Source organism: Perca fluviatilis, chromosome 22, assembly GCF_010015445.1.
Source record: "Perca fluviatilis chromosome 22, GENO_Pfluv_1.0, whole genome shotgun sequence".
NCBI lineage: Eukaryota > Metazoa > Chordata > Actinopteri > Perciformes > Percidae > Perca > Perca fluviatilis.
The window spans coordinates 19741950-19768830 of NC_053133.1; the positions used below are offsets into that span (position 1 = coordinate 19741950).

The 26881-nt window shown below is 37.7% G+C and overlaps 2 protein-coding genes and 2 long non-coding RNA genes across 4 annotated transcripts in view; 3 read left to right on the forward strand and 1 right to left on the reverse strand.

The window, feature by feature from the left end:
- Window positions 1-12369, reverse strand: part of LOC120551913 — a 29446-nt gene extending 17077 nt beyond the window's left edge. Inside the window, exons 1-2 of the long non-coding RNA XR_005637931.1 lie at window positions 12313-12369; window positions 8748-8859 (exon numbers count right to left, since the gene is read on the reverse strand). This is a non-coding gene — a long non-coding RNA (uncharacterized LOC120551913). The remainder of the gene's footprint in view (window positions 1-8747; window positions 8860-12312) is intronic.
- LOC120551911 (mannose-specific lectin-like) lies at window positions 8120-9299 on the forward strand. The gene is made up of 3 exons (XM_039789497.1): window positions 8120-8185; window positions 8559-8652; window positions 8899-9299. The coding sequence occupies exons 2-3, from the start codon at window positions 8563-8565 to the stop codon at window positions 9157-9159; spliced, it is 351 nt and encodes a 116-aa protein (XP_039645431.1). The 5' UTR covers window positions 8120-8185; window positions 8559-8562; the 3' UTR covers window positions 9160-9299.
- Window positions 11156-17197, forward strand: LOC120551912. The gene is made up of 3 exons (XR_005637930.1): window positions 11156-11200; window positions 12885-12978; window positions 16794-17197. It is a non-coding gene; the product is annotated as an uncharacterized LOC120551912 (long non-coding RNA).
- A 7410-nt stretch (window positions 17198-24607) lies between these two features.
- LOC120551914 (mannose-specific lectin-like) lies at window positions 24608-25434 on the forward strand. Its single transcript, XM_039789498.1, has 3 exons — window positions 24608-24670; window positions 24883-24976; window positions 25048-25434. Exons 2-3 carry the CDS (start codon window positions 24887-24889, stop codon window positions 25291-25293), a joined length of 336 nt encoding a protein of 111 aa, XP_039645432.1. The 5' UTR covers window positions 24608-24670; window positions 24883-24886; the 3' UTR covers window positions 25294-25434.
- Window positions 25435-26881: the final 1447 nt, after the last annotated feature.

Sequence of the window (26881 nt, forward strand, 5' to 3'; positions counted from 1 at the left end):
TAACTCCTCAACTCCCACAAGATTATATTATCAGTTATTAAGCAATCAAGTCAAATATGAGCTGATATCCAAATCAGAATCTTTCACTGTCATTGTGTGTATGTCACTTTCTGCTGGTCTAGGATATGTTTACTTGCAGTGTGCACGGTGTACCCACCTTCATTTACTTTTTTTTGAGGTTTCTTTCCTTTGAGGTTTTGACAGTGGATTTAAGAGTCATGGGAGTTGTAGTTGATGCATGCTAACACATTAGTTGTTGCTTTATTATTTCAAAGGCAAAAAGACTGGGGCACAATGATTGATATGGAGCCTTTACCAATACGAAATTAGGGCTACACTCTGCAAAGGTTTCCTGGCCAAAATGTGTTTCAGTTTTTATTAAATGATGTGTTTCATAAGATACAATGCAGGAAAACAAGATCTCTTTGATGATTTCACCACCTTTTCATGTTTTAGATATGACTGAACTATATACAGTACAGGCCAAAAGTTTGGACACACCTTCTCATTCAACGTGTGTCTTTATTTTCATGACTATTTACATTGTAGATTCTCACTGAAGGCATCAAAACTATGAATGAACACATATGGAATTATGTACTTAACAAAAAAGTGTGAAATAACTGAAAACATGTCTTATATTTTAGATTCTTCAAAGTAGCCACCCTTTGCTTTTTTGATAACTCTGCAAACCCTTGGTGTTCTCTCAATGAGCTTCATGAGGTAGTCACCTGAAATGGTTTTCACTTCACAGGTGTGCCTTGTCAGGGTTAATTAGTGGAATTATTTCCCTTATTAATAAAAAAGCAAAGGATGGCTACTTTAAAGAATCTAAAATATAAGACATGTTTTCAGTTATTTCACACTTTTTTGTTAAGTACATAATTCCATATGTGTTCATTCATAGTTTTGATGCCTTCAGTGAGAATCTACAATGTAAATAGCCATGAAAATAAAAAGGAAACGCATTGAATGAGAAGGTGTGTCCAAACTTTTGGCCTGTACTGTATACTATATATATATATATATATATATATACACACACACACAGTATATTATATATAGATTCAGATCTTGCAGCTTTATTCAATTTGCAATATTTTTTGCATAATTTTGCTTCAACATGACAACATTAATCCTCACTGACTATAAGGGAGGTTCACAGACTTGACTTTGCTGTTTTGTAGCTCGTATTAAACTGACCCTCCGCTCTCTTGCAGTCTGGATTCGGTGTGAGATACCTCTACCACCACTTTTACCTGAAACCCACCACGTGTGCCAAAGGAACAACTGAGTCAAACCCTCAGAGATGTCCTTTCAGGAATGACAGAGTGAGTTAATTTCAAAAGGAGAAGCATTCATTTCAAATCTATGCACAGCATCATCATGCTGTTTATGTCTTCTAATGACTTCACAGCCACTGATGGACTGTGCAGTTTGCTACAAAACAGCAGCAGACCAGATAGAGTTTGAGCCCCAAGCCGTATGTTCACTGTATCCAGAAACCGAGACTCACAGAGGTATTTTTCTTTATTTTGTGTGTGTGTGTGTGTGTGTGTGTGTGTGTGTGTGTGTGTGTGTGTGTGTGTGTGTGTGTGTGTGTGTGTGTGTGTGTATATGTGTTGTTATCCCCTATCTGAAGGTTTCTGTGCAAAACACTGGACACTATAGTGACGTAACTTTGACAAGCCAATTCTCATTGCAATTTCCTGCAGATTTGTCATCCAGGCTTCACTTATAATAAACAAATACAAAAGCAGCACATCTGCACATTCATCACATATGTACATTGTGTAATAAAAAAAGAACAATAAGTGTTTATCCGTGTTGTGTGTGCAAGGTTATAATCGTTAACGAAAACAAACGAAATAATGAAAACTAGGTGGGAAAAAACATTGTCGTTAACTGAAATAAAAATGAAAACGAGGCATTATAAAAAAACGATAACTAAACTAAAACTGCAATGTCTGATTGCAAAACGAACTGAAATAAAATAAAATTATTGAGTACATGTCCTTAGTTTTCGTCTTTGTCAATGTCTTTCATAGAGCAAATAACGTTATTTTCCGACCATGACATTTCCCGTAGACCATGGACAGTATATAAGCCATAGACATGTATAGTTTCCAAATGGGAACCCAGAAATTCAGACATTCCATGTCAAATTGAACACGTCCGGGCCGCCGCCTGGCATCATGGCGTTACCGAAAGTCGGAAGAAAGCGGCAGAGTCCTATTTGATTATGACTGTGTCAGATAAAAGCAAGTGCCTTGCAGTGGAAGGTGGTAAAATATGTTGACAATTTATTACAGGGAAAAATCCTACAAATTTGAAAGTAGCCTATATTTGAGAAGCGTGCACAAGGAGGCTAACCTAGCTTACCTTAACAAGGATAAGGAGAACGCAATGTCCCCTTCCCCCGAAACAGAAGCTAACCCCGGTAACATTACTGGCATGGATATATGGATAGATACAGGGCATGGATGTACAAGGCCAGGCAGCATGACGAAGACAACTGCATGACAGAGAACATTACAGGAAGGCTTTCACCGGCGACCCGATAGCTGCTGGTTAGTATATACGCAGGAACACTAAAAGCGTGAGGAAGCGTGGGTTAATATGTGGATTAATACTGGGATGTCTACACAACTGTGTAAGTCGATTGACTTCAAAAAGTTCGCCACTTTACTCGACCAAAGTTCAAAACCCCTGTTCATGTATGTCTTCTTTAGTCTGTTGGCTATTTAGTTTTTTTCCTGGAACACGTCACTTACACATTTTGCACTTACTGTGACATCTTGTGTAGATTGTTTACATATCTTTGCTCATCATCATATGTTTTAAACTAGCAAACCCGCTTTTAAAACTAATTCAAACTAAACTGAAATCATGTCAAAACGAAATAAAAATAAAAACTAATGAAAAATGCAAAACTATAATAACCTTGGTTGTGTGTAGACTTGTTATAATCCAGATTCTTTACAGGCTGGAATCCTCATCATGGATATCTGCCCCCCTACAACCACACTCTCATTCAGCACTGTCTAGGCTGTACGCAGGGTTTTAGAAATACAGAGGTCCAAAAACTGAGCTTAATAGAGGGGTTCTGGGTCATCAGAGATCAGATCTAAATATGTAAAGCGATATCTTTGGGTCTCAAACAGCACATAAACGTGAGCAAATTGTGTGTGTCTCTGTGTTATTGGGAATCTTCGCCGCACTGAAGTTGTTTTTAAGTGACTTTTATTATAAACACCTCGAAAGAAATACTGAGGTCAGTGACCTTAATGGTGTGTTCAGGTAACAACAGCTAAAATAAAACTTTTTTTCCCCTCAAGATTCACAGCTCAGCCAAAAAGAGCAAATGGGCTGTTGCTCGGGCAATTTTAGCCTATCATTGTGCACATCCTGTAGTTGACACAATGCACAGAGCGTGGGAAGTGGAGCGAGGCAATAAGAGCCTTCTTTGTCTTCTTTGTTGACTGTTTGGATAAAATGGAAAGGTAATAAAATAGCACCGCCTGTTCAGATTTCAACTTTGATTTTCAGGTTTGGTAAACTGAGTGAAAAGCTTCAACACTTGTCACGCTACAACTTGTTGACTTATCTTGTAATTACAGTATGACAGCTTAATGTCAAGCTCATGCATGTTCACAGATGGGTAAAGACCCTTGGAGCACTTTCTTGTGTACATCAGAATTGGTAGCCAACTATCAATAGCCTCTTTCAATTTAACTTATCACTGATTAACTCTGAAACTATTTAACGTGTTTCCTTCTTTCACATCCATCAATGACATGTCGTCCTTTGAAGATCGTGCATATGTCACAAAAAACCCAAATCCTGCACGACTGAGATGTTTAGGAGAGATTTGAGTAGTTCAAGCAGACAGGAACACTTCCCTTCTCTATCTCCATCCCCAGCTTATATGCTATTCTGTATAAAAATGGAGTGAATTTCACATGCACTTGCACTTTACTCCTTTTCCTCCACTTGCAGTCTGACTGGGGTGGGACATTCAACCCTGTAAGTATTTCATACTTTTATACTGATGGATGGATTCATACATTTCTGTGCAAGAGTAGTTTCATGCATGAAGGAGTTATTGCAGTTTGATGTTAAATCTGTGCTGTGTTTACTTTAAGTTTATTTGGTGCATAAGACGTATTGTGGCTATAAACAAGGGGGAAAATAACTAATGTTCATATTGGGAAACCAACGCACAAAACACGTTTTCAATGCATTTTCAGTGTTGGATAGACACAGCAAAGACTTTCTTTTTGTTTCAGAATCATGAGCTGGAACTTCTTGTTCTTGAGTTTCGCAAGGGAGACTTTCTGATTTCCAACAACAAGGAGTATAAGGCTGTCTTCCAGGTGAGTAACTCCGAATATTTGTGCACTCCCAACATTTACAGTATAAGGGTGCATTATTCATATTCACTAGCCTCGTGAGACCGTCCTGATTTCGCAAGCTCCAGTTTTCCACTCGCAGATCAGTCTGGCATCTTGAGATAGAGAAGATTTGGAGCCGTTCGCCAAACGACCGACCAATCAGCGTTGGTTTTGAGGCGGGTTTAGGTGTGACGCAACGAGAAGTCTAAACAACATGGCAGCTTCCACGGATGAGATGAGCGTAGCTATCGTGCAAGTTTTATCCTAATTAGAAAGTATTCCTTTATTGAAAGAAGCGCAAAAAACGGCACTGGAGGCTTTTCTCGGAGGAAAAGATGTTTTTGCTCTTCTCCCGACTGGTTTCGCAAAAGTTTGATCTGATTGGTTGATTTGGCCTGTCTATCACCAACATAGGTGGTGATAGACAGATGGTCTATCCAATCAGCTTTCCAGTATTTTCACCCCTTCCCAAAAGTACTCCAACGGAAAGTTCCCAGATGGATATGCAGAGCAAATGTGAAGCAATTCGTCTGTTGGAGTCATGTTACATATTCACTGGTCAGTGTAAAAAGAAATGCAAAAGTAAGGGAGCAAGTGTTTGAAGATGCACACTCTGATAGTGGTCAAATGTCTCTGTTTCTGCCTGCAGGATGATGATAACTTTGTCATCTACGGCTGTACAGCTTGGTGGCTTCGAACCGTTTTCCGCTTCGTGTAACACGAACTGCAGATGTGTTTCATCTGACCACGATGGCAAACAAAATGGTGGTGTACAATTTGGATTTTAGCTCTGCACTCCAGAGGCATGAAATGATGTCATGAACATTGACTTTAAATATTAATGGACAAAGTAATGGCAAAGTGCTGCAAATGCGGAAGTGCCTTAAACCTGCATTCTATCTGAATTCCAGCAGGGGGCGACACATGCGGTTGCAAAAGGAGACTTCTCACTTGATTTATTACCTTAGTAAACATTTTCATAATGAGTTTATGGTCTCAATTGCTAGTTTTAAGTCTTCTGCAATACAGAATGTTAATTTTTAAAAAAATTTTGTCTCGTTGATTTTAAAATCGGCGATAAAGCAGGTGGTGTTTTAGGGTGTGGCTATGATGACGTAACATAGAGTGTAAGCACCGTTGCCAACTCTCAGCTAATGTCACAGTCAGATACTGCCCCAACACTCTATGGCTCTTCCCTCACTTCTCCCTCTCGTCTAAAATCGTCACATCCGCAACCAAGATGGCTGCGCCCGTAACGGCAAACTCGACGACTCATAGCAGATCTCCACAAACCAATCGGTGACGTAACACATGCTCTGTCCATTAATATTATACAGTCTATGGTCATGACATGACAAGCCTGTTAAAATTGAATGCTATGCAAAGGAAAATCATCTCTGGATGGCAGCTTGAATTACAATAAACCTGCCAGCCATGTAATCTGTAATCAAATAAAAAAACATTTTCACCATGTATTGTGTGAGGACTTCCTGGTTATTTTAAACAGTTTTACTGTAATGCAGATGTCTTGGTAAAGAGCACTAGTAGTTTTTGGGGGGTTGTGTCCAGAAAAAAGGGAAAGTAGAAAAAGAATAATGAGATAAATCAGAGAACATGAGTACACTTCACTCAAACAAAACTAGTACTACTTTATACTTATATGTCTTACTTTAGAAACATTCTAATAAACTAAAATATAAACAGAAAACAAAACCAAGGCACGATCGCTTAAAAGGGTTTGGTGAGTTTCCCTTCAAGTGAAAAATTTACTTTCTGTGGTCTGTGCTTTATGTCAGTTGAACCACCATCTACAGCAACCATAAAGAAAGATGAGCTGAAGGTGTTTGCTTATCAAATGTATAATTATAACTATTCAGATTACTGTAACTGCAGAAGATTAACATTTCTCTGCAAGAGCCAGACATACTCAGTGGTAATGTTTTATGTGAATACACTGATCAACTGAAGAACAATGTTTGAATGAATAAAAATCTATGAATGTTTCAGGAGTACGGAGATTTTTGTTACTCAAAATGTTGTCTGTGTACATTATAAAACAACCATGGTGTCTGAAAAACTTTAAATGACTTGCTTTACCATGTTTGGTGCCAAGAAGGAACTTGAGTTCTACATATGCTTCACCTTGAATGCATATTCCTGTGTATGTTTACATGGAGCAGCTGCACATAAAAAAAACCTGTTAAATGTTTTTTTCAATATTAAGTAATGCTTCTCTCCATCTGAATTTCTGGACAGAGATATGAAAATATCAGATTTAAATGCCCACAGGCAAAATCCTTCCTTAGACACATTTTGCAGACTTGTTAACAGAAACATTGAAATTTAAAAACAAAGAAAACACTCAATGCATGATAACATGACAAAGACTTTGAAAGACTTGCAATCAGACAAGAATCTCATTATAAAACCAGTTGATAAAGGAGGGGTGGTTGCGCTACAGTATGTATCGCACATGTGTCAAACTCAAGGCCCGCGGGCCAAATCCGGCCCCTTGTAGATTTAGATCCGGCCCGTATATCAATTTGGGTTCACAATACATTTTGGCCTACCTAATTGTGCACCAAACCAAAAACACAGGAAAGTGTTTTTTAAACTGCAATTACATGACATTCAAAACAGAATATGGCAGATTTGCCAACTCTGAGACTCAGAAATTCCCCCAGAAGGAACTCTTTTGATGACTTTTGTAGGGCTTCATGTCAACAAAAAAGGCGTACAAAAATGTTGTGAAAAAGCAACAAATTTACAAAAAGGTGACAAATGTCTGAGAAAGCCACAAAAATGTCGGAACAAAAACGTCGGAACAAAAATGAGGAAAAAAGCTCTCAAAATGTTAAAAAAAAGTGACATGCAGTAACAAAAGCATGTCAATAAACTCTACATGTCTGGCCCTTGGTGTGATTCTCTTTTTCCGGTGTGGACCCTAGTGATCTGATGTATCAGATCACCGAAATTGAGAGACAACTGACAGATACAAATAAAATGTTTTGTTTGAATATTAAAACATCTAAACATGTTCTAGTAGAAACAGGTCAACTTTAATTGAGTATGACAGCTGAGACTCTTGTGGATTCAATGAGATCAATAACATTCATGTGTGAGGATGTTAGTCCCAATAGTAGCCATATCATTGTAGTGAGAGCATTTTATGAAACTTGACCTCGCTGTATAAAATGACCTGTTGTGACTTCTAGGATTATCATAGCCTCATAAAACTTTACATCCCCAACCTAGAGACATAGAACATTCGGGAAATGGCTTACATTCTGTAATTTTATTGCAGTTAGCGCAGCCCACGTTATTTTGGGATAGATTCAAATGCAGCCGATTTGTCAGCATTCTTTTTGTAAACTCTACTCCAATAGTATAACAAAAATAGGTTTCAAAATTCGTAAAGTCTGTCAGTTGTCTGTTGTTTGGTCCTGTAGGTACTGTAAATGGTTCTTATTTGACGGCTCGATCCTATAATGGACTTTGCTGTTGTTTACTCCATCAAGGCCCTTCATTGTGTATAAATATGATATGATAAAAAATGAAAATTGTAAACAGTATAATAAGGCCAATTTATAAATATGAAATGATTAATGTAACAGGTTAATTTAAAGGTAGAATTTGCAATTGGGACATGGGGCTTGTGAATACATGAATAGGAATTTAATGTATGTTGTCTGCCACTCCCTTTCCTACCCCGGATCAGATGATATAAAGAAGAAGGGAATTTCACCTCCTTCACTTCTTCTCACAGACTGACAGGTGTGACATTCAAGACTGTAAGTACTCTGATGGATTCATACATTACTGAGCAAGAGTAGTTTATTTATTTAATATAATTACTTATTTAATTTATTATAAATTATTATTGGTTTATTTATCTGTTTATAATAGATAATACATTTCTGAGCAATAGTAGTTTGACGCAGAGTCATTACAGGATGCTTCAATCTGTTTATAATTGGGACATCAGGCTCATTGTAGTTATGAACTGAGGTGGATCATTACAAATTAATTTTTCATTTTCAATGTAAGAAGCAAAAGTAGAGTTACTATTCAGTTACAAATTACTGGTGCAGCACAAAACAAATTCCAAAAACACACACATGGTGTCAATGCAACATCACTGATTTAGTTGTTTGTCTCTTTCAGAATCATGACTAAGAACTTCTTGTCTATAAATGATCAGCTCCATATGGGCCAATTTCTGATGTCCAACAGCAGGCAGTATAAGGCTATCTTCCAGGTGAGTAACTCTCTAAAATGAAATGCTCACTCTATATTTTGGTATGATATTGTTTGGATGTCTTTTAAAAGTCTCTGGGGAGGCCTCTAGCTCACCCAGTAAGAGCGGTCGCCCCATGTTGGCTGAGTCCTGTAGCGGCGTAGTGTTCGAATCCGACATGCTGCCCTTTGCTGCGTGTCATTCCCCATCTCTCTCCCCCTTTCATATCTATGAAAAAAAAAAAAATGTCTCTGTTTCTGCCTACAGGATGATGGTAACTTTGTCGTCTATGCCTGTGCCAATAGCCCACACAAGGCTGTGTGGGCCACAGGCACTAATGGATCAGACGCTGTCCGCGTGATCATGCAGGCTGACGGCAACCTGGTCATGTACAACCAAAGTAACCAACCCAAGTGGAGCTCAGGGACATACATCAAGGGAACGTGTGACAAGTGCCGTGTTGAACTGACCGATGGTGGCAAACTGGAGTTAACCAGAACCGTAACTGAAAAAGTTTGGCACTCATGATGAAATTATATCTTCACATGACATCACAAAGCTTTGTTAAATTGAATGCTTTGCAAGTCATCTTTGAATGCCGTGTGAATTACAATAAACCTGCCTGCTATGTAATCTGGAATCATATAAAAGCACATTTTCACACTGTATAAATGTGTTTTTCCTTTCTTTGTTCTTTTCTTTGTGGAATCATAGTGACATAAACTGTTCTATTTGTAATGCAAATATCTTGGTAAAGAGCACTGGAAGTTGTATCAAAGTAAGTCTTGGTAAGAAACACCAATATTTTGGTCAGTCAGCTGTTCTAATAACTGAGCTAAAAACAACATTAAGTAGGCCTACACAATTTCCTAAAATTAATATATATATAAATTGCTTTACCGTGTTTGGTGCCAAGGAGTAACTTGAGTTGGTTCAAATGAAAGAAATGATTGCAAATGCAACAAAGCACCACAAGATGTCACACTAATCTTACTGCAGTCTGTATCTACATATGCTTCACCTTGCATGGATATTCCTGTGAATGGTTACATGGAACAGCTGCACATTAAAAAAACATGTTAAATGTAAAATGTTCTTTTAATATTAAGTAATGCTTCTCTCCATGCTAATTTTCTGGACGGAGACTTTAAAATGTCAGATTTAAATGCCAAAAGGCTAAATCCCTCCTTAGACACATTTTGCAGACTTGTTAACACTAAAATGAAAAGGATTTTTTAAAAACAAAGAGACTTGCAATCAGACAAGAATCTCATTATAAAACCAGCTGGTAAAGGAGGGGTGGTTGTGCTACAGGATGCATCAGATCATGATTTCATGATCATCCTATTTCATACGGATAACCTATAATGGACTTTGCTGTTGTTGATCAAGGCCCTTCATTGCCATTTTCCATCCATCCACCAGATGCCCTAAGACTTTCCCTTCTTTCCCCATCACACGACTGCATGTCAACACGATGTCTAAGAAAGCCAACCAGTGCTTGTATTTTGTAAGCTCTAAAGTTTTAACATTGATGTACTCTGATGGGAATTATTTCTTACTTTTACCTTTCTTTAAGTTGGTACAGTTTAGAGCCAAAAGGAGAAGAACTGACGGGATTGTGTTTGGAAAAATTGCAGGCACTGCTCTGAGCGATCTCTCCAATTTATTAAAGCGATAGTTTTTAAGAAGGTGGAGTCAATCTTGACAGACCACAACCACCCTCTGTCACAGGTATTTCAGTTGCTCCCGTCTGGTCGCAGGTAAAGCTTTCCCAGATGCAGGACTAACAGATTAAAAAACTAATAATTAATAATTAATAGTTAATCCTTACTGTATTGGTGTTGTTTTCTTTTATAATGATTGTATGTGATAGCTGCGGGCTGTTCCACAAATTGCCCCTCGGGGATAATGAAGACTACCATGACCTTGACCTTGACCTTGAACACTGGTGGGGGGGGACACACATGAAGCGGGAGTCTGGGGTTAGGGTTAGGATATTCTGAGCTTTAAACACTTCATGTCCTGTATTCTAGGGAATTTTTCTGCATCAATAAATGGTGGAAATATCTTTATTTATGCAAAGGAAAACACAGGTGGCAATTCAAAATTGGGATATAATGCAGTCTGTCAAATATTTATTCACCTGTAGATCAACTTTTCTCATTTAATGTTATCTCTGCTGAGTCAACACACACATGTAGGCATGAATTACTTTCTCTTCTTTGTGTGTTTTGTTTGTAGCAGTAACCTCTTTAACTACTTTTTACAGATATAAATATATGTAAAAAAAAAAAAGGCAATGTGTAAACAGTTGCACAATAGTACAATGGAGCAGAGTGCAAAGGCTGCTGAATAAATATGAAATGATTAATGTAACCTGTGCTTTGTCTTTGTTACTGTAAGGTAGAATTTGGAATTCTAGGGAAATGTGAGTCAGGACTTCCAGATAAGAATGTCACATAATCTGCTAGTCCCTTGCCATCCCCAGATCAGATGATATAAAGAAGATGTGAATTTCACTTCCTTCACTTCTGCTCACAGACTGACTGGTGTGACATTCCAGACTGTAAGTACTCTAAAGATTCATATGTAGATTACTGAGCAAGAGTAGTTTAACGCAGAGTCGTTAAATCTGCTTATAATAGGTACATCAATGGATGGATTCATCAGAGATGGCAAAAGTACTCACATCCCGCACTCAAGTAGAAGTACAGATATTTTTGTTAAAATACAAGTAGAAGTACTGATTTAACTTCTTTACTCAAGTAAAAGTAACAGAGTACAGGCTTGGAAATGTACTTAAAGTATGAAAGTAAAAGTAGCCTTGCGAATGAATACCATTTTTTATGAAAAGCTGCCTGTACCACACAAATCTAACTAGAGTGGTAGCTGAGAAACTTCAGTGGACTCTTTTTATGCCATTGCCTACATTTTAAATGGATGTCTGCCAATAGGCCTAAAACATCACATATATGATTATTGTGATTATTGGGACAGAGACTGGGACTCCAAGTTAATAAGATTCTGACTGAGTAGTAAGATAGAATTCACAGATCCAGTTTCTCGTTTTTAATCTTCCCCTTAACATTTAAAAGGAATCTACATGTATGTGTGTGTGTGTGTGTGTGTGTGTGTGTGTGTGTGTGTGTGTGTGTGTGTGTGTGTGTGTGTGTGCTCAAATATGGCTTCTGGAATGAAAATAAAGGATTCAATATGAATTACTAAACAACAACAACAAACAAACATCCATACTACTAGTGCTAACGTTACCACCATCAAGCCACAATGATTTGCCACAAATGAATGCCGCCGAATCTGTCGAGTCGGTGCATCAAGTGCAACGTAAAGTATTAGATCCAATTAGATTGAATTCGGTATTGATGATGCGAAAAATAATAACAGTAACTCCAGTGAAATTATTTGAAACATGTTAGTTAGGACTAGATTAGGACTGTATTTAAAGCTGATTCTGGTTTCCAACTTCGCCCAAGGTGTGTCTAAAACACGGACAGAGTCAACTTCTCTCTTTTGATGCTTTAATAAGATTAAGCAACGTGCACGCTAACAGGTTAACACAAACAACAAAATCACTAGCTAACTTACTTTAAGTTTGCAAGAAATATAGACCAATACAACAACAGGCTTAAATGAACTGACAACATAAGTTATACGACTTACAGTTCTCAAGGACGCACACACACGATCTCAACTGATTTATCCTCTTTTCTCTCACTTTTTTCTCTGTGTGGCGCGCGCCCGCTCGCGGTGTAAGACGCGTGTCCGCGCTATTTTCCGACATGCACTCACAATCACTCCTGATAGACGACCTTTCGTACAAAACTAAAGTAACGAGCCAATTTTCTAAAATGTAAGGAGTAGGAAGTACCGATATTCTTCTTAAAATGTAAGGAGTAAAAGTAAAAAGTCGCCACAAAAATAAATAGTAAAGTAAAAATATCTGAAAAATCTACTTGAGTACTGTAACGAAGTATTTGTACTTCGTTACTTCCCATCTCTGGGATTCATACATTTCTGTGCAAGAGTAGTTTCATGCATGAAGGAGTTATTACAGTTTGATGTTAAATCTGTGCTGTTTACTTTAAGTTTATAATTGGTGCATAAGACTTATTGTGGCTATAAACAAGGGGGAAAATAACTACTGTTCATATTGGGAAACCAACGCACAAAACACGTTTTCAATTTATTTTCAGTGTTAGATAGACACAGCAAAGACTTTCTTTTCATTTCAGAATCATGAGTAGGAACTTCTTGTCCAAAAACGATGAGTTTCGCAAGGGAGACTTTCTGTACTCCAACAACGGGGAGTATAAGGCTGTCTTCCAGGTGAGTAACTCTGAATATTTGTGCACCCCGGACATTTACAGTATAAGGATGTATTATACATATTCACTGGTCAGTGTAAAAAGTAAATGTTTGAAGATGCACACTCTGATAGCAATCAAATGTCTCTGTTTCTGCCGGCAGGATGATGGTAACTTTGTCATCTACGGCTGGAAGCCTGTGGGCTTCAGACACTTGTAGAGAACATGAGTGCACTTCATTCAAACAAAACTAGTAATAAGTTATACTTATATGTCTTACTTTAGAAACATTCTAATAAACTAAAATATAAACAGAAAACAAAACAAAGGCATGATCCCTTAAAAGGGTTTGGTGAGTTTCCCTTCAAGTGAAAAGTTTAGTTTCTGTGGTCTGTGCTTTAGAAACAGACATTCATTTATTTACTTATGCACAAAATACATACATCTGATTCACTTCCGTCCAGAATACAAACATTTTCTTGTTGCATGTCAGTTGAACCACCATCTACAGCAACCATAAAGAAAGATGAGCTGAAGGTGTTTGCTTATCAAATGTATAATTATAACTATTCAGATTACTGTATCTGCAGAAGATTAACATTTCTCTGCAAGAGCCAGACATACTCAGTGATAATGTTTTATGTGAATACACTGATCAACTGAAAAACAATCTTTGAATGAATACAAATCTATGAATGTTTCAGGAGTACGGACATTTTTGTTACTCAAAATGTTGTCTGTGTACATTATAAAACAACCATGGTGTCTGAAAAACTGTAAATGACTTGCTTTACCATGTTTGGTGCCAAGAAGTAACTTAAGTTAGTGTTCAAATAAAATAAATGATTTCAACTGCAACAAGGCACCACAAGATGTCTAAACTTACTGTGCTCTATACAGTATCTACATATGTTTCACCTTGCATGCATATTCCTGTGTATGGTTGTATGGTGCAGCTGCACGTAAAATGTTTTTTTTTCAATATTAAGTAATGCTTCTCTCCATCTGAATTTCTGATAAGAGATATAAAAATATCAGATTTAAATGCCAACAGGCAAAATCCCTCCACATTTTGCAGACTTGTTAACACCAACATTGAAATTTTAAAAACAAAGAAAACACTCAATGCATGATAACATGACAAAGCTGAAGAGAGACGCTTTGAAAGACTTGCAATCAGACAAGAATCTCATTATAAAACCAGCTGATAAAGGAGGGGTGGTTGTGCTACAGGATGTATCAGATTATGAAACCGAAATTGAGAGACAACTGAGAGATACAGGTGCAGTGGCGTAACTTCCGTTAAGCTGCTGAACTCCAGTAGTAAATCTTAGCCCAGCAGAGCAGGGTGCAGTAAATATACCAGCCCTTTTTGCACTTTGCACTTTAATTATTAGCCTACCGTTAATTCTCAGGATGTTGTGCTGTCATGTGTGTCCTTCTTTTGTGTCCTTGTGTCTTAGGACGCTCTGCTGATCTCACTTAATGTAGATTTTATCCTACTGTATTGTATTTTATTTTTTTAATTTGAGAATGTTTTTATGTTACATATTGTTTGTGTTGTGAAGCAACGGATGTGGCACTGTGTCCAAGACAAATTTCCCCCTCGGGGACAATAAAGTGTATTCTATTCTATTCTATTCTATAGCTATGGCCAGTATGAGAAAAATAAAGTGTTTTGTTTGAATATTAAAACATTTAAACATGTTCTAGTAGAAACAGGTCAACTTTAATTGAGTATGACAGCTGAGACTCTTGTGGATTCAATGAGATCAATAACATTCATGTGTGAGGATGTTAGTCCCAAGCCATATCATTGTAGTGAGAGCATTTTATGAAAGTTGACCTCACTGGATAAAATTACCTTTTGTGACTTCTAGGATTATCACAGCCTCATAAAACTTTACATCCCCAACCTAGAGACCGAGGACATTCAGAAAATGGCTCTCCTACGTGTACTGCAGTTACTGTAGCGCAGCCCACATTATTATGGGATAGATTAAAATGCAGCAGATCTAATTGTAATCTTAATATATAAGAAAATGACTGAAGTTCTGTTTCAAATATGTACTTCTTTCAGTTCCCTTTACTTCTTGGATCTGCATCATGAGTTTGGCACTCTCACTCTGCCTTCAGGGAATTCTGGTTCATTCTTGTTTTCACATCCGCTACAATTCAAATGCACTGTGAATCTTTAAGTTTCAACATGTTTTTTAGCAGGGTTTGACAAAAAATAATGTGTCTTTGCTGGAATGTTTACCACAGTTTAAAGAAAAAGACATCCTGGTTCCCACCATTCTTCAAACTGTTTTTTCATAATGCATGGTTTCAGTTGTTGGCTTGGAGAAAAGCCACCACTGAGATATAAGAAGGCTGGAGATCAGCAATATGTTTTAACTCCTGAACAAGATTGTATTATCAGTTATTAAGCAATCAAGTCAAATATGAGCTGATATCCAAATCAGAATCTTTCACTGTCATTGTGTGTATGTCACTTTCTGCTGGTCTAGGATATGTTTACTTGCAGTGTGCACTGTGTACCCACCTTCATTTTGGAATCATGGAGGTTTCTTTCCTTTGAGGTTTTGACAGTGGATTTAAGAATCATGGGAGTTGTAGTTGATGCATGCTAACAAATTAGTTGTTACTTTATTATTTCAAAGGCAAAATGACTGGGGCACACTAATTGATATGGAGCCTTTACCAATATGAAATTAGGGGTACACTCTGCAAAGGTTTCCTGGCCAAAATGTGTTTCAGTTTTTAACAAATGATGTGTTTCATAAGATACAATGCAGGAAAACAAGATCTCTTTGATGACTTCACCTCCCTTTTCATATGACTGAACTATATCTATCTATCTATCTATCTATCTATCTATCTATCTATCTATCTATCTATCTATCTATATATATATATATATATATATATATATATATATATATATATATATATACATACAGTATCTCACAAAAGTGAGTACACCACTCACATTTTAGTAAATATTTCATTATATCTTTTAATGGGACAACACTGAAGAAATTACACTTTGCTACAATGTAAAGTATTGAGTTTACAGCTTGTATAACAGTGTAAATGTGCAGTCCCCTCAAAATAACTCAACACAAAGCCATTAATGTCTAAACCGCTGGCAACAAAAGTCAGTACACCCCTATGTTAAATTCCCATAGAGGCAGGCAGATTTTTATTTTTAAAGGCCAGTTATTTCATGGATCCAGGATACTATGCATCCTGATAAAGTTCCCTTGGTCTTTGGAATTAAAATAGCCCCACATCATCACATACCCTTCACCATACCTAGAGATTGGCATGGTTTTATGTCAGTTAGCCTAATAGCTAGTTTGATTTGCATTGAGAGATGAATGTCATCATCTGTCAAATCTGGATTCAAAATGTGAAAATGTGTATAGTTATAATTGTGGAATATTTGTGTGTCTTATGGGGAAACAGGGGAACAGCAGAGAGTAAAAGGCAGAATAAGAAGCAATAATTACACTCAAGGATGCTCTAATTATTTTTGTTTAAATCATTATATACAGTGTATATATATATATATGATACCTCTGTTTGTTTTATTTTACTTCATTGTCCTCTGTTGTGTTCTTTATCTGCTGTTTTTTTCTGGAAAGCACTTTGTAACCTTGTTAAGAAAAGGGCTATAGAAATAAAGTGTATTATAATAATAATAATAATTATTATTATTATTATCTATTTTGTCTTGAGGGTTGTGGCTTAACCTATTATGGTTACTATTTGGTTACTTAGCACAATCTTTGTTTTATTTTTTATATTTTAATTGTTTTCTTTTTTACTTAGATGCAAAAAAAAACGCAGGAGGGGCCGTGAAATCAGAAGTGGAAGTTTCATTAAACTGTGACTCTGTAATGCCAGAGACAGGGATGGTGGAAGAACCAGAAGGAGCAAAAGATAAATGTTTCCCAAGGTCAACATCCACTGGCGTCTCTCAGGGGATTGTTCTGTTTTATATAAAATATAATAAATTCATCTGACCAACGATGGCAAACTGGTGGTGTACAAGGAAAGTGATGAAATTTGGAGCTCTGCTAACTCCAGAGGCATGAAATGATGTCATGACATGACAAGCCTATTGTAATTGAATGCTATGTAAAGGAAAATCATCTCTGGATTGCAGCTTGGATTACAATAAACCTGCCAGCCATGTAATCTGTAATCAAATAAAAACACATTTTCACAATGTATAAATGTGTTTCTCTTCTCTTTGTACTTGGTACTTTATACTGGTTATGTTAAACAGTTTTACTGTGATGTAGATGTCTTGGTAAAGAGCACTAGTAGTTTTTGGGGGGTTGTGTTCAGAAAAAACAGAAAGTAGAAAAAGAATAATGAGATAAAGCAGAGAACATGAGTACACTTCACTCAAACAAAACTAGTACTACTTTATACTTATATGTCTTACTTTAGAAACATTCTAATAAACTAAAATATAAACAGAAAACAAAACAAAGGCATGATTGCTTGAAAGGTTTTGGTGAGTTTCCCTTCAAGTGAAAAGTTTAGTTTCTGTGGTCTGTGCTTTAGAAACAGACATTCATTTGAATGAATAAAAATCTATGAATGTTTTAGGAGTACATTTTTGTTACTCAAAATGTTGTCTGTGTACATTATAAAACAACCAGGGTGTCTGAAAAACTGTAAATGACTTGCTTTACCATGTTTGGTGCCAAGAAGGAACTTAAGTTAGTGTTCAAATAAAAGAAATGATTTCAACTGCAACAAGGCACCACAAGATATCACACTAAATTTACTGTGCTCTATACAGTATCTACATATGCTTCACCTTGCGCGCATATTCCTGTGTATGGTTACATGGAGCAGCTGCACATAAAAAAAAAACATGTTAAATGTTTTTTCAATATTAAGTAATGCTTTTCTCCATCTGTATTTCTGGTAGGAGATATAGAAATGTCATATTTAAATGTCAACAGGCTAAATCCCTCCTTAGACACATTTTGCAGACTTGTTAACACCAAAATTAAAAGGATTAAAAAAAGAAAAAAAAAGAAAACACTCAATGCATGATGACTTGGCAAAGGTGAATGCTTTGAAAGACTTGCAATCAGACAAGAAAGAAAGCTGAGACTCTTGTGGATTCAGTGAGATCAATAACATTCATGTGTGAGGATGTTAGTCCCAAGCCATATCATTGTAGTGAGAGCATTTTATGAAAGTTGACCTCACTGGATAAAATGACCTGTTGTGACTTCTAGGATTATCACAGCCTCATAAAACTTTACATCCCCAACCTAGAGACCGAGGACATTCAGAAAATGGCTTTCATTCTGTAAGTGTATTGCAGTTAGCCAAACCCACATTATTTTGGGATAGATTAAAATGCAGCAGATTTGTCAGTATTCTTTGTGTAAACTCTCCAATAGTATAACAAAAATAGGCTTCAAAAGTCATAAAGTCACTTACAGAAGAAGAGCATACTTCTAGAACTATAATTCTAGGCTACATAAACATGAAGAACACAGACACGATTTTACAGGCAAAACGCAATACAGTCGCTGCTTCCTAAAACAGGAAGGAAAGCTGGCAAAAACTAGCCGACGCCCTAGATGCGTAAATCACAAGGCTTATCAATATCACTTCCCCATCAGTCAGGCACAAGATCTGACCATAATTACACTTGTCCTTTCCATAAACTTTCGTTTTCTATTATTTCAGTTGCATCTGATTGCAAGATTGTGGGAGCAAATAAAAAATATAAAAACATAATTCAAACCCATGTGTCGCCTTGGCAACACACGGCTCAAGAAGCTGACAAAGATAGTCCGCTGAAAATCTATATCTTTCATAAAGATACACATCAGGGAATGTTAACTGGGTTGTGGATCTCTAAATGTTTTAACTTTTATGAGCGCACCGAGCTCCGGATCTTCTAAGAACGGTGACGCTGTTATCAACCGAGTATTGATTGGTCAGTAGGCGGTGCTTTTACGCCGGTTGATCTCTGATCTCCAACATAACCTGCTCCCGACCAGCTTAGGTGTTCAGCATAAATTAGCCCACTACGGTGATTTAACCCGGTAACAAGTGATCCACCTTCGTGATACACAAAACCCTGGGTTGAACCTGAAGTTACCTCGTTAACGCCAAATCTTGCTTTCCGTATATTGTGTAAACCTAACAGCAGCAGTCGTTGCCTGCCTCTTTCACCAGATTCGTCACACAATCACAAACATATTACTGGCGATTTTCAGGTCTCATTTCATATCTACTGCAGCGAATATGATTGTAGGCCTAAGTGAGCACGACATCACAGCCACCTATAAAAAATCTATTTAACAAAATACAGTCATTACAAATTTGCGTCAAGCTGGCTTCGATCCATCGAGATCAAAAACACATTTTTTACGTCCACAGCTCTACGCTGCGAGATATTCAAACACTCCAGTGGCCCGTTTCAGAAAAGGGGGTTTAACAAACTCTGAGTTGATCTACCATGAGCTGGTTATTTCAATCAATTATTGGCCTGAATAATTAAGATGGCTATCTCTATTTTTTTTTTATTATCTGTGTTAAACCATTTATAGCAGCTTCAGTTAATATTAATGGGGAGTGATAACATACAGTAGCAGATTTTAAACAAACGTTCTCCTGAAAGTCCTCAGCAGAGAATAAAAGTATCAAATTAAAACTGACAAACATTTAATTGTAATCTTAATATATAAGAAAATTACTGAAGTTCTGTTTCAGATATGTCCTGCTTTCAGTTCCCTTTACTTCTTGGATCTGCATCATGAGTTTGGCAATCTCACTCTGCCTTCAGGGAATTCTGGTTCATTCTTGTTTTCACATCCGCTACAATTCAAATGCACTGTGAATCTTTAAGTTTCAACATGTTTTTTAGCAGGGTTTGCCCAAAGATAAGGTGCGTCTTTGCTGGAATGTTTACCACATGTACAGTTTAAAGAAAAAGATATCCTGGTTCCCACCATTCTTCAAACTGATACTCTGATTTTTGATTTTGAGTTTTCAGAATGCATGGTTTCAGTTGTTGGCTTGGAGAAAAGCCACCACTGAGATATGAGAAGGCTGCAGATCAGCAATATGTTTTAACTCCTCAACTCCCACAAGATTATATTATCAGTTATTAAGCAATCAAGTCAAATATGAGCTGATATCCAAATCAGAATCTTTCACTGTCATTGTGTGTATGTCACTTTCTGCTGGTCTAGGATATGTTTACTTGCAGTGTGCACGGTGTACCCACCTTCATTTACTTTTTTGGAGGTTTCTTTCCTTTGAGGTTTTGACAGTGGGTTTAAGAGTCATGGGAGTTGTAGTTGATGCATGCTAACACATTAGTTGTTGCTTTATTATTTCAAAGGCAAAAGACTGGGGCACACTGATTGATATGGAGCCTTTACCAATACGAAATTAGGGGTACACTCTGCAAAGGTTTCCTGGCCAAAATGTGTTTCAGTTTTTAATAAATGATGTGTTTCATAAGATACAATGCAGGAAAACAAGATCTCTTTGATGATTTCACCCCCTTTTCATGTTTTAGATATGGCTGGACTATATATATACACACACACACACACACACACACACACACACACACACACACAGAGTATATTATATATATATTCAGATCTTGCAGCTTTATTCAATTTGCAATATTTTTTGCAAAGCATAATTTTGCTTCAACATGACAACATTAATCCTCACTGACTATAAGGGAGGTTCACAGACTTGACTTTGCTATTTTGTAGCTCGTATTAAACTGACCCTCTGCTCTCTTGCAGTCTGGATTCGGTGTGAGATACCTCTACCACCAATTTTACCTGAAACCCACCACGTGTGCCAAAGGAACGACTGAGTCAAACCCTCAGAGATGTCCTTTCAGGAATGACAGAGTGAGTTAATTTCAAAAGGAGAAGCATTCATTTCAAATCTATGCACAGCATCATCATGCTGTTTATGTTTTCTAATGACTTCACAGCCACTGATGGACTGTGCAGTTTGCTACAAAAGAGCAGCAGACCAGATAGAGTCGAGCCCCAAGCCCAAGATGCCCTAAGCGTTTCCCTCCTTTCCCCATCACACGACTGCCTCATCTGCAGAAATCTTGCTGAAATACATCTGAGCTATTAAATTCCAGAGGTTTATTAATGAATTAAAATGAATTAACATTCCCTTTTTCTCCACTGGCTCTCCTCAAGGTTGCGTCCTTTCACCTCTTTGATTTGTGTTGTACACCAATGAGTGCCGCATCCAGCGTTCTAGTCATCACATCATAACGTTTGCAGATAATTCAGTGATTGTGTCTCTTCTCAGCAGTGGGGATGCTGACCATTGTCCTGTAGTGGCAGATTTTGCAGACTGTGTGCAGTAAAGCCCATCACAGGATGCATTTTTTATAAATACGATGTGCTTTTAATGTGGATAACACTTTTATGAAGATGTTTTACTTGTATTTTATTGAATCAATCTTAACCTTTTATCAATTGATACTGTCAGCCAAAACAGGAACAGGCTACAGGGTGTGTAGTTAAGGAATGCAGCAAAATTGCCCTGAATAAGCTGACCACACTGTATCAGGCTAGCGCGGTTTAGAAGGCCCAATCAGTCCTGTCTGAACCGAGCTTAAGTTATGCTCCATTTGTTTTAGTTTTTTTACTGTCTCCCTGTGTTTTTATGATTCATACATTGCTTGTCTGGTGTGTGGTACTGTAAATGAAATTGCCCCTCGGGGATAATAAAGTTTCCTTGATCCTTGATTTATCCTGATCTAATTTGAGGTGAGCAGGTGAACATGCAAATTTTAAAGGGGACTTCCCCAAACAAAAGACACAAAGTGGAGGAAGAGTAAATGTGTACTGAATCAAGACTTTGAGGAAGCAGTTTGGATCCAGAAAAACAAGCGGAACTTGAACACACACACACACACACACACACACACACACACACACACACACACACACACACACACACACACACACACACACACACACACAGATGAAGTGTTTTGATCAGTTCTTTGTAAGTCACACAAAAGAATGAAGAAAAAAAAAACTAAAAGCAGACATATTGTACATATAGTACACTCAAATACTAGCATCAGATTGCAGGAAATGAAGTGTTTAATGCTCAGAATTTTATGGGGGATGACCCCCAGACCCCCTGACTTTATATGTCTCCCCACTCCCCACCAATGTTGAAACAAAACCTACCACATCATAGGTTAGCTGTCATTTCAACCAGCAACCTTTGGGCTACTAGTCTGTCTTTCTAACCTCTGGACTACAAACCGCCCAAGTTGCCAACCTGTAGTTTCTACCAGCCCTCCCTAATATAGCTGGTTAAAACTGGCCCTGATGTGTACACATAGGCTACAAGGAATTTGACTTTGGTTTCTGTTGCTCTCAATGTAAATACAGCAGAAACACGGACAACAGAGCTGAACAAGGTGAACATGACATTCAGAAAATGGCTTTCCTAAGTGTATTGCAGTTAGCGCAGCCCACATTATTAGGGGATGGATTCAAATGCAGCAGGTTTGTCAGCATTCTTACTCCAGTAGTATAACAAAAATAGGTTTCAAAATTCATAAAGTCTGTCTGTTGTCTGTTTGGTCCTTGGTAGGTACTGTAACTAGAAATGGTTTATATTTCATAGGGCTCGACCCTATAATGGACTTTGCTGTTGTTTACTCGATCAAGGCCCTTCATTGCCATTTTCCATCCATCCACCAGATGCCCTAAGACTTTCCCTCCTTTCCCCATCACAAGACTATCATCCACACACACCTGTTCTCACCTCCCTCATCTGCTGTGCATCTGCTGCCTTTCTTACACACCCCCTCACCTGCATTTTATTATCTCATCAGCCTCTCAGTTCATAAACCAGCCGAGTTCCGTTCCATAAATTCCACTTACTTGGAGTCTCCGATCCCCGTACCCTGAAGCTGTGGCATTGCACTAATAAAGGGAAAAAAGAAAAAAAATTGTTATGTGATTAATCATTAGATTAGATCTGATTAGATTCAACATTATTGTCATTGTGCAGAGTACAAGTACAAAGAGTGCGAAACGCCTTTATTTGTGTTAATAATGCGTTTAATTCTAACAAAACGTTTTCCTCTAAAAGCAACAAAAAACAAAAACAAACAAATCCTTACACTTAAATCTCTTGTCTTTGCAAAAGGATGAATAATTAACAAAAGCTTGACATGACACACTTTGGTAGGCTACATGCACACAAACACATAAAATACTCCCACTAACAAAAACAACTAAAGGGGTTTATACATAATAAGAAATGAATTAATGTATCATTGAAGTGAGCAGATTTACCTTGTTCAGCTTTGCTGTCTATGTTTCAGCTGTATGTCTTTTTTATATACATTGAGAGCAACAGAAATCAAAGTCAAATTCCATATGTGTGTCCTGTTATTGATGATTTTACTAACTGGTGTAGAGCCTCATTTATTTTTAAGATTATGTTTTGGGGGTCTTTTCCCTTTAATATATAGTGATAGTGGATAGACTGGAAAGGGGGAGAGAGACGGGGGACGACACACAGCAAAGGGCAGCAGGTTGGATTTGAACCCACGCCGCTGCAGGACTCAGACAACATGGGGCGAACACTCTTACTGGGTGAGCTAGATGACCCCCCAGCCTCATTTTTAACCATAAATGCTGCAAAAAAATACACTTGTCTTGGACGACAGACTCCTTTTTGGACCTTTGGGTCTCATGTCAACACGGTGTATAAGAAAGTCAACCAGTGCTTGTATTTCTTTTGTAAAGAAATATAAGCCTGTCACAGGTATTTCAGTTGCTTCCGTCTGGTCCAGGTACAGCTTTCCCAGATGCAGGACTAACAGATTAAAAAACTAATTTGTTGCTGCTGCTATATGGTTAATCCTTACTGTATTGTTGTTTTGTTTTGTAATGATTGTATGTGATAGCTGCGGGCTGTTCCACAAATTGCCCCTCGGGGATAATGAAGACCTTGACCTCGACCTTGAACACTGGTGGGGGGGGACACACATGAAGCGGGGATCTGGGATTAGGATATTCTGAGCTTTAAACACTTCCTGCATTCTGGTGAGTTTTTCTGCATCAATAAATGGTGGAAATGTCCTTATTTATGCAAAGGAAAACACAGGTGGCAATTCAAAATTTAAAAAACATAATGGGATATAATGCAGTCAGGCGTTCTGTAGCGCTTTCAAATATTTATTCTCCTGTAGATCAACTTTTCTCATTTAATGTTATCTCTGCTTTGTCAACACACACACATATGTAGGCATGAATTACTCTTTCTCTTCTTTGTGTGTTTTGTTTGTAGAAGTAACCTCTTTACTATTTAAAGATATAAATATAGGGGGAAAAAAGTATCTACAGTATATTTTGAAAAAAAAAAATGCAATGTGTAAACAGTTGCACAATAGTACAATGGAGCAGAGTGCAAAAGCTTCTGAATAAATATGAAAAGATTCATGTAACCTGTGCTTTGTCTTTGTTACTGTAAGGTAGAATTTGCAATTTTCGCGAAATGGGAGTCAGGACTTCCAGATAAGAATGTCACGTCATCTGCTAGTCCCTTGCCATCCCCAGATCAGATGATATAAAGAAGATGTGAATTTCACTTCCTTCACTTCTGCTCACAGACTGACTGGTGTGACATTCCAGACTGTAAGTACTCTGATGGATTCATATGTAGATTACTGAGCAAGAGTAGTTTAACGCAGAGTCGTTGCACGATGCTGTTAAATCTGCTTATAATAGGTACATCAGGCTTATTGTGGTGATGAACTGAGGTAGACAAATTATATAAAAACAATACAGAAATAACACACACACATGGTGTCAATGCAACATCACCGATTTAGTTGCTTCTCTTTCAGAATCATGAGTAAGAACTTCTTGTCTAAAAATGAGCAGCTCCTTAAGGACCAATTTCTGATATCCAACAACGGGAAGTATAAGGCTATCTTTCAGGTGAGTAATTCTAAAATGAAATGCTCAGTCTATATTTTGGTATGAAAAAATTTCTCTGTTTCTGCCTGCAGGGTGATGGTAACTTTGTCGTCTATGGCGACAAGGTTGTGTGGGCCACAGGCACTGATGGATCAGACGCTGTCCGCGTGATCATGCAGGCTGACGGCAACCTGGTCATGTACAACCAAAGTGACCAACCCAAGTGGAGCTCAGGGACATACATCCAGGGAACGTGCGACAAGTGCCGTGTTGAACTGACCGATGGTGGCAAACTGGAGTTAACCAGAACCGTAACTGAAAAAGTTTGGAGCTCATGATGAAATGATATCTTCACATGACATCACAAAGCTTTGTTAAATTGAATGCTTTGCAAGTCATCTTTAAATGTCAGTGTGAATTACAATAAACCTGCCTGCTATGTAATCTGGAATCATATAAAAGCACATTTTCACACTGTATAAATGTGTTTTTCTTTTCGTCTTTTCTTTGTGGCTTCATAGTGACATAAACAGTTCTATTTGTAATGCAAATATCTTGGTAAAGAGCACTGGAAGTTGTATCAAAGTAAGTCTTGGTAAGAAACACCAATATTTTGGTCAGTCAGCTGTTCTAATAACTGAGCTAAAAACATCATGTAGGCCTACACAATTTCCTGAGATTTATATATATATATATATATATATATATATATATATATATATATAGTTGAATGGGTTCAGGTTAAATTCTACTAAATTGGCACAACTACGCCATCTACTGTTAAAAGCCGTACCTGCTTCGAGTAGTTGTAGCGCAGCATTATGGGAAATTCCTCACAGCAACGGAGGATTTCCAAGGAGGGAATATGTCTGTGAATGCTTGTGGACAATATAGCGTTAACTACTTGAAAAGCACTTAACAGTTGAACAGTTTTTCTGTATGCTAGCACCTACATGTGCCGTCTTTCCAGACAGAGCATGCTAGCTGTCCTTTTGAGATAAGCATTCACACACTGAGGCCGGATTTACCACCGGGCCGATTGGGCCGGTGCCCGGGGGCCTCAAGACGCCACTAACTGTGGCCTCATTTTTTTTTTTCTTTATTTAAAATTAAATTAAAATAAAATGAATTAATGAGTGTGTGTATGTGTGTTAATAATTTAGTTGCGCACAAAAAAAGTATCATGATCAGTTTTTTGGCTCTGTCGGCTGTGTCTGATGACTACGAGTCAGGTTACTGCGGAAACTGTTGATAGCAGCAAGACAGGCGGTAGAGGATAGTGTGAAAGAAAGAGTAGAGGACATCAACAAAACAAACAACATGGATGAAAAACATAGCCTCATAAAACTTTACATCCCCAACCTAGAGACCGGAATCTACCCCGTGCCAATCTCTAGGTATGGTGAAGGGTATGTGATGATGTCATTTTAATTCCAACGGCCAAGGGAACTTTATCAGGATGCATAGTATCCTGGATCCATGAAATAACTGGCCTTTAAAAATAAAAATCTGCCTGCCTCTATGGGAATTTAACATAGGGGTGTACTGACTTTTGTTGCCAGCGGTTTAGACATTAATGGCTGTGTGTTGAGTTATTTTGAGGGGACTGCACATTTACACTGTTATACAAGCTGTAAACTCAATACTTTACATTGTAGCAAAGTGTCATTTCTTCAGTGTTGTCCCATTAAAAGATATAATGAAATATTTACTAAAATGTGAGGGGTGTACTCACTTTTGTAAGATACTGTATATATATATTTCTGCCTGCAGAGTGATGGTAACTTTGTTGTCTATGCCTGTGCCAATAGCCCACACAAGGTGGGCCACAGGCACTAATGGATCAGACAGTTACCGTGTGATCATGCAGGCTGATGGCAACCTGGTCATGTACAACAATAATAACCAAGCCGTGTGGAGCTCAGG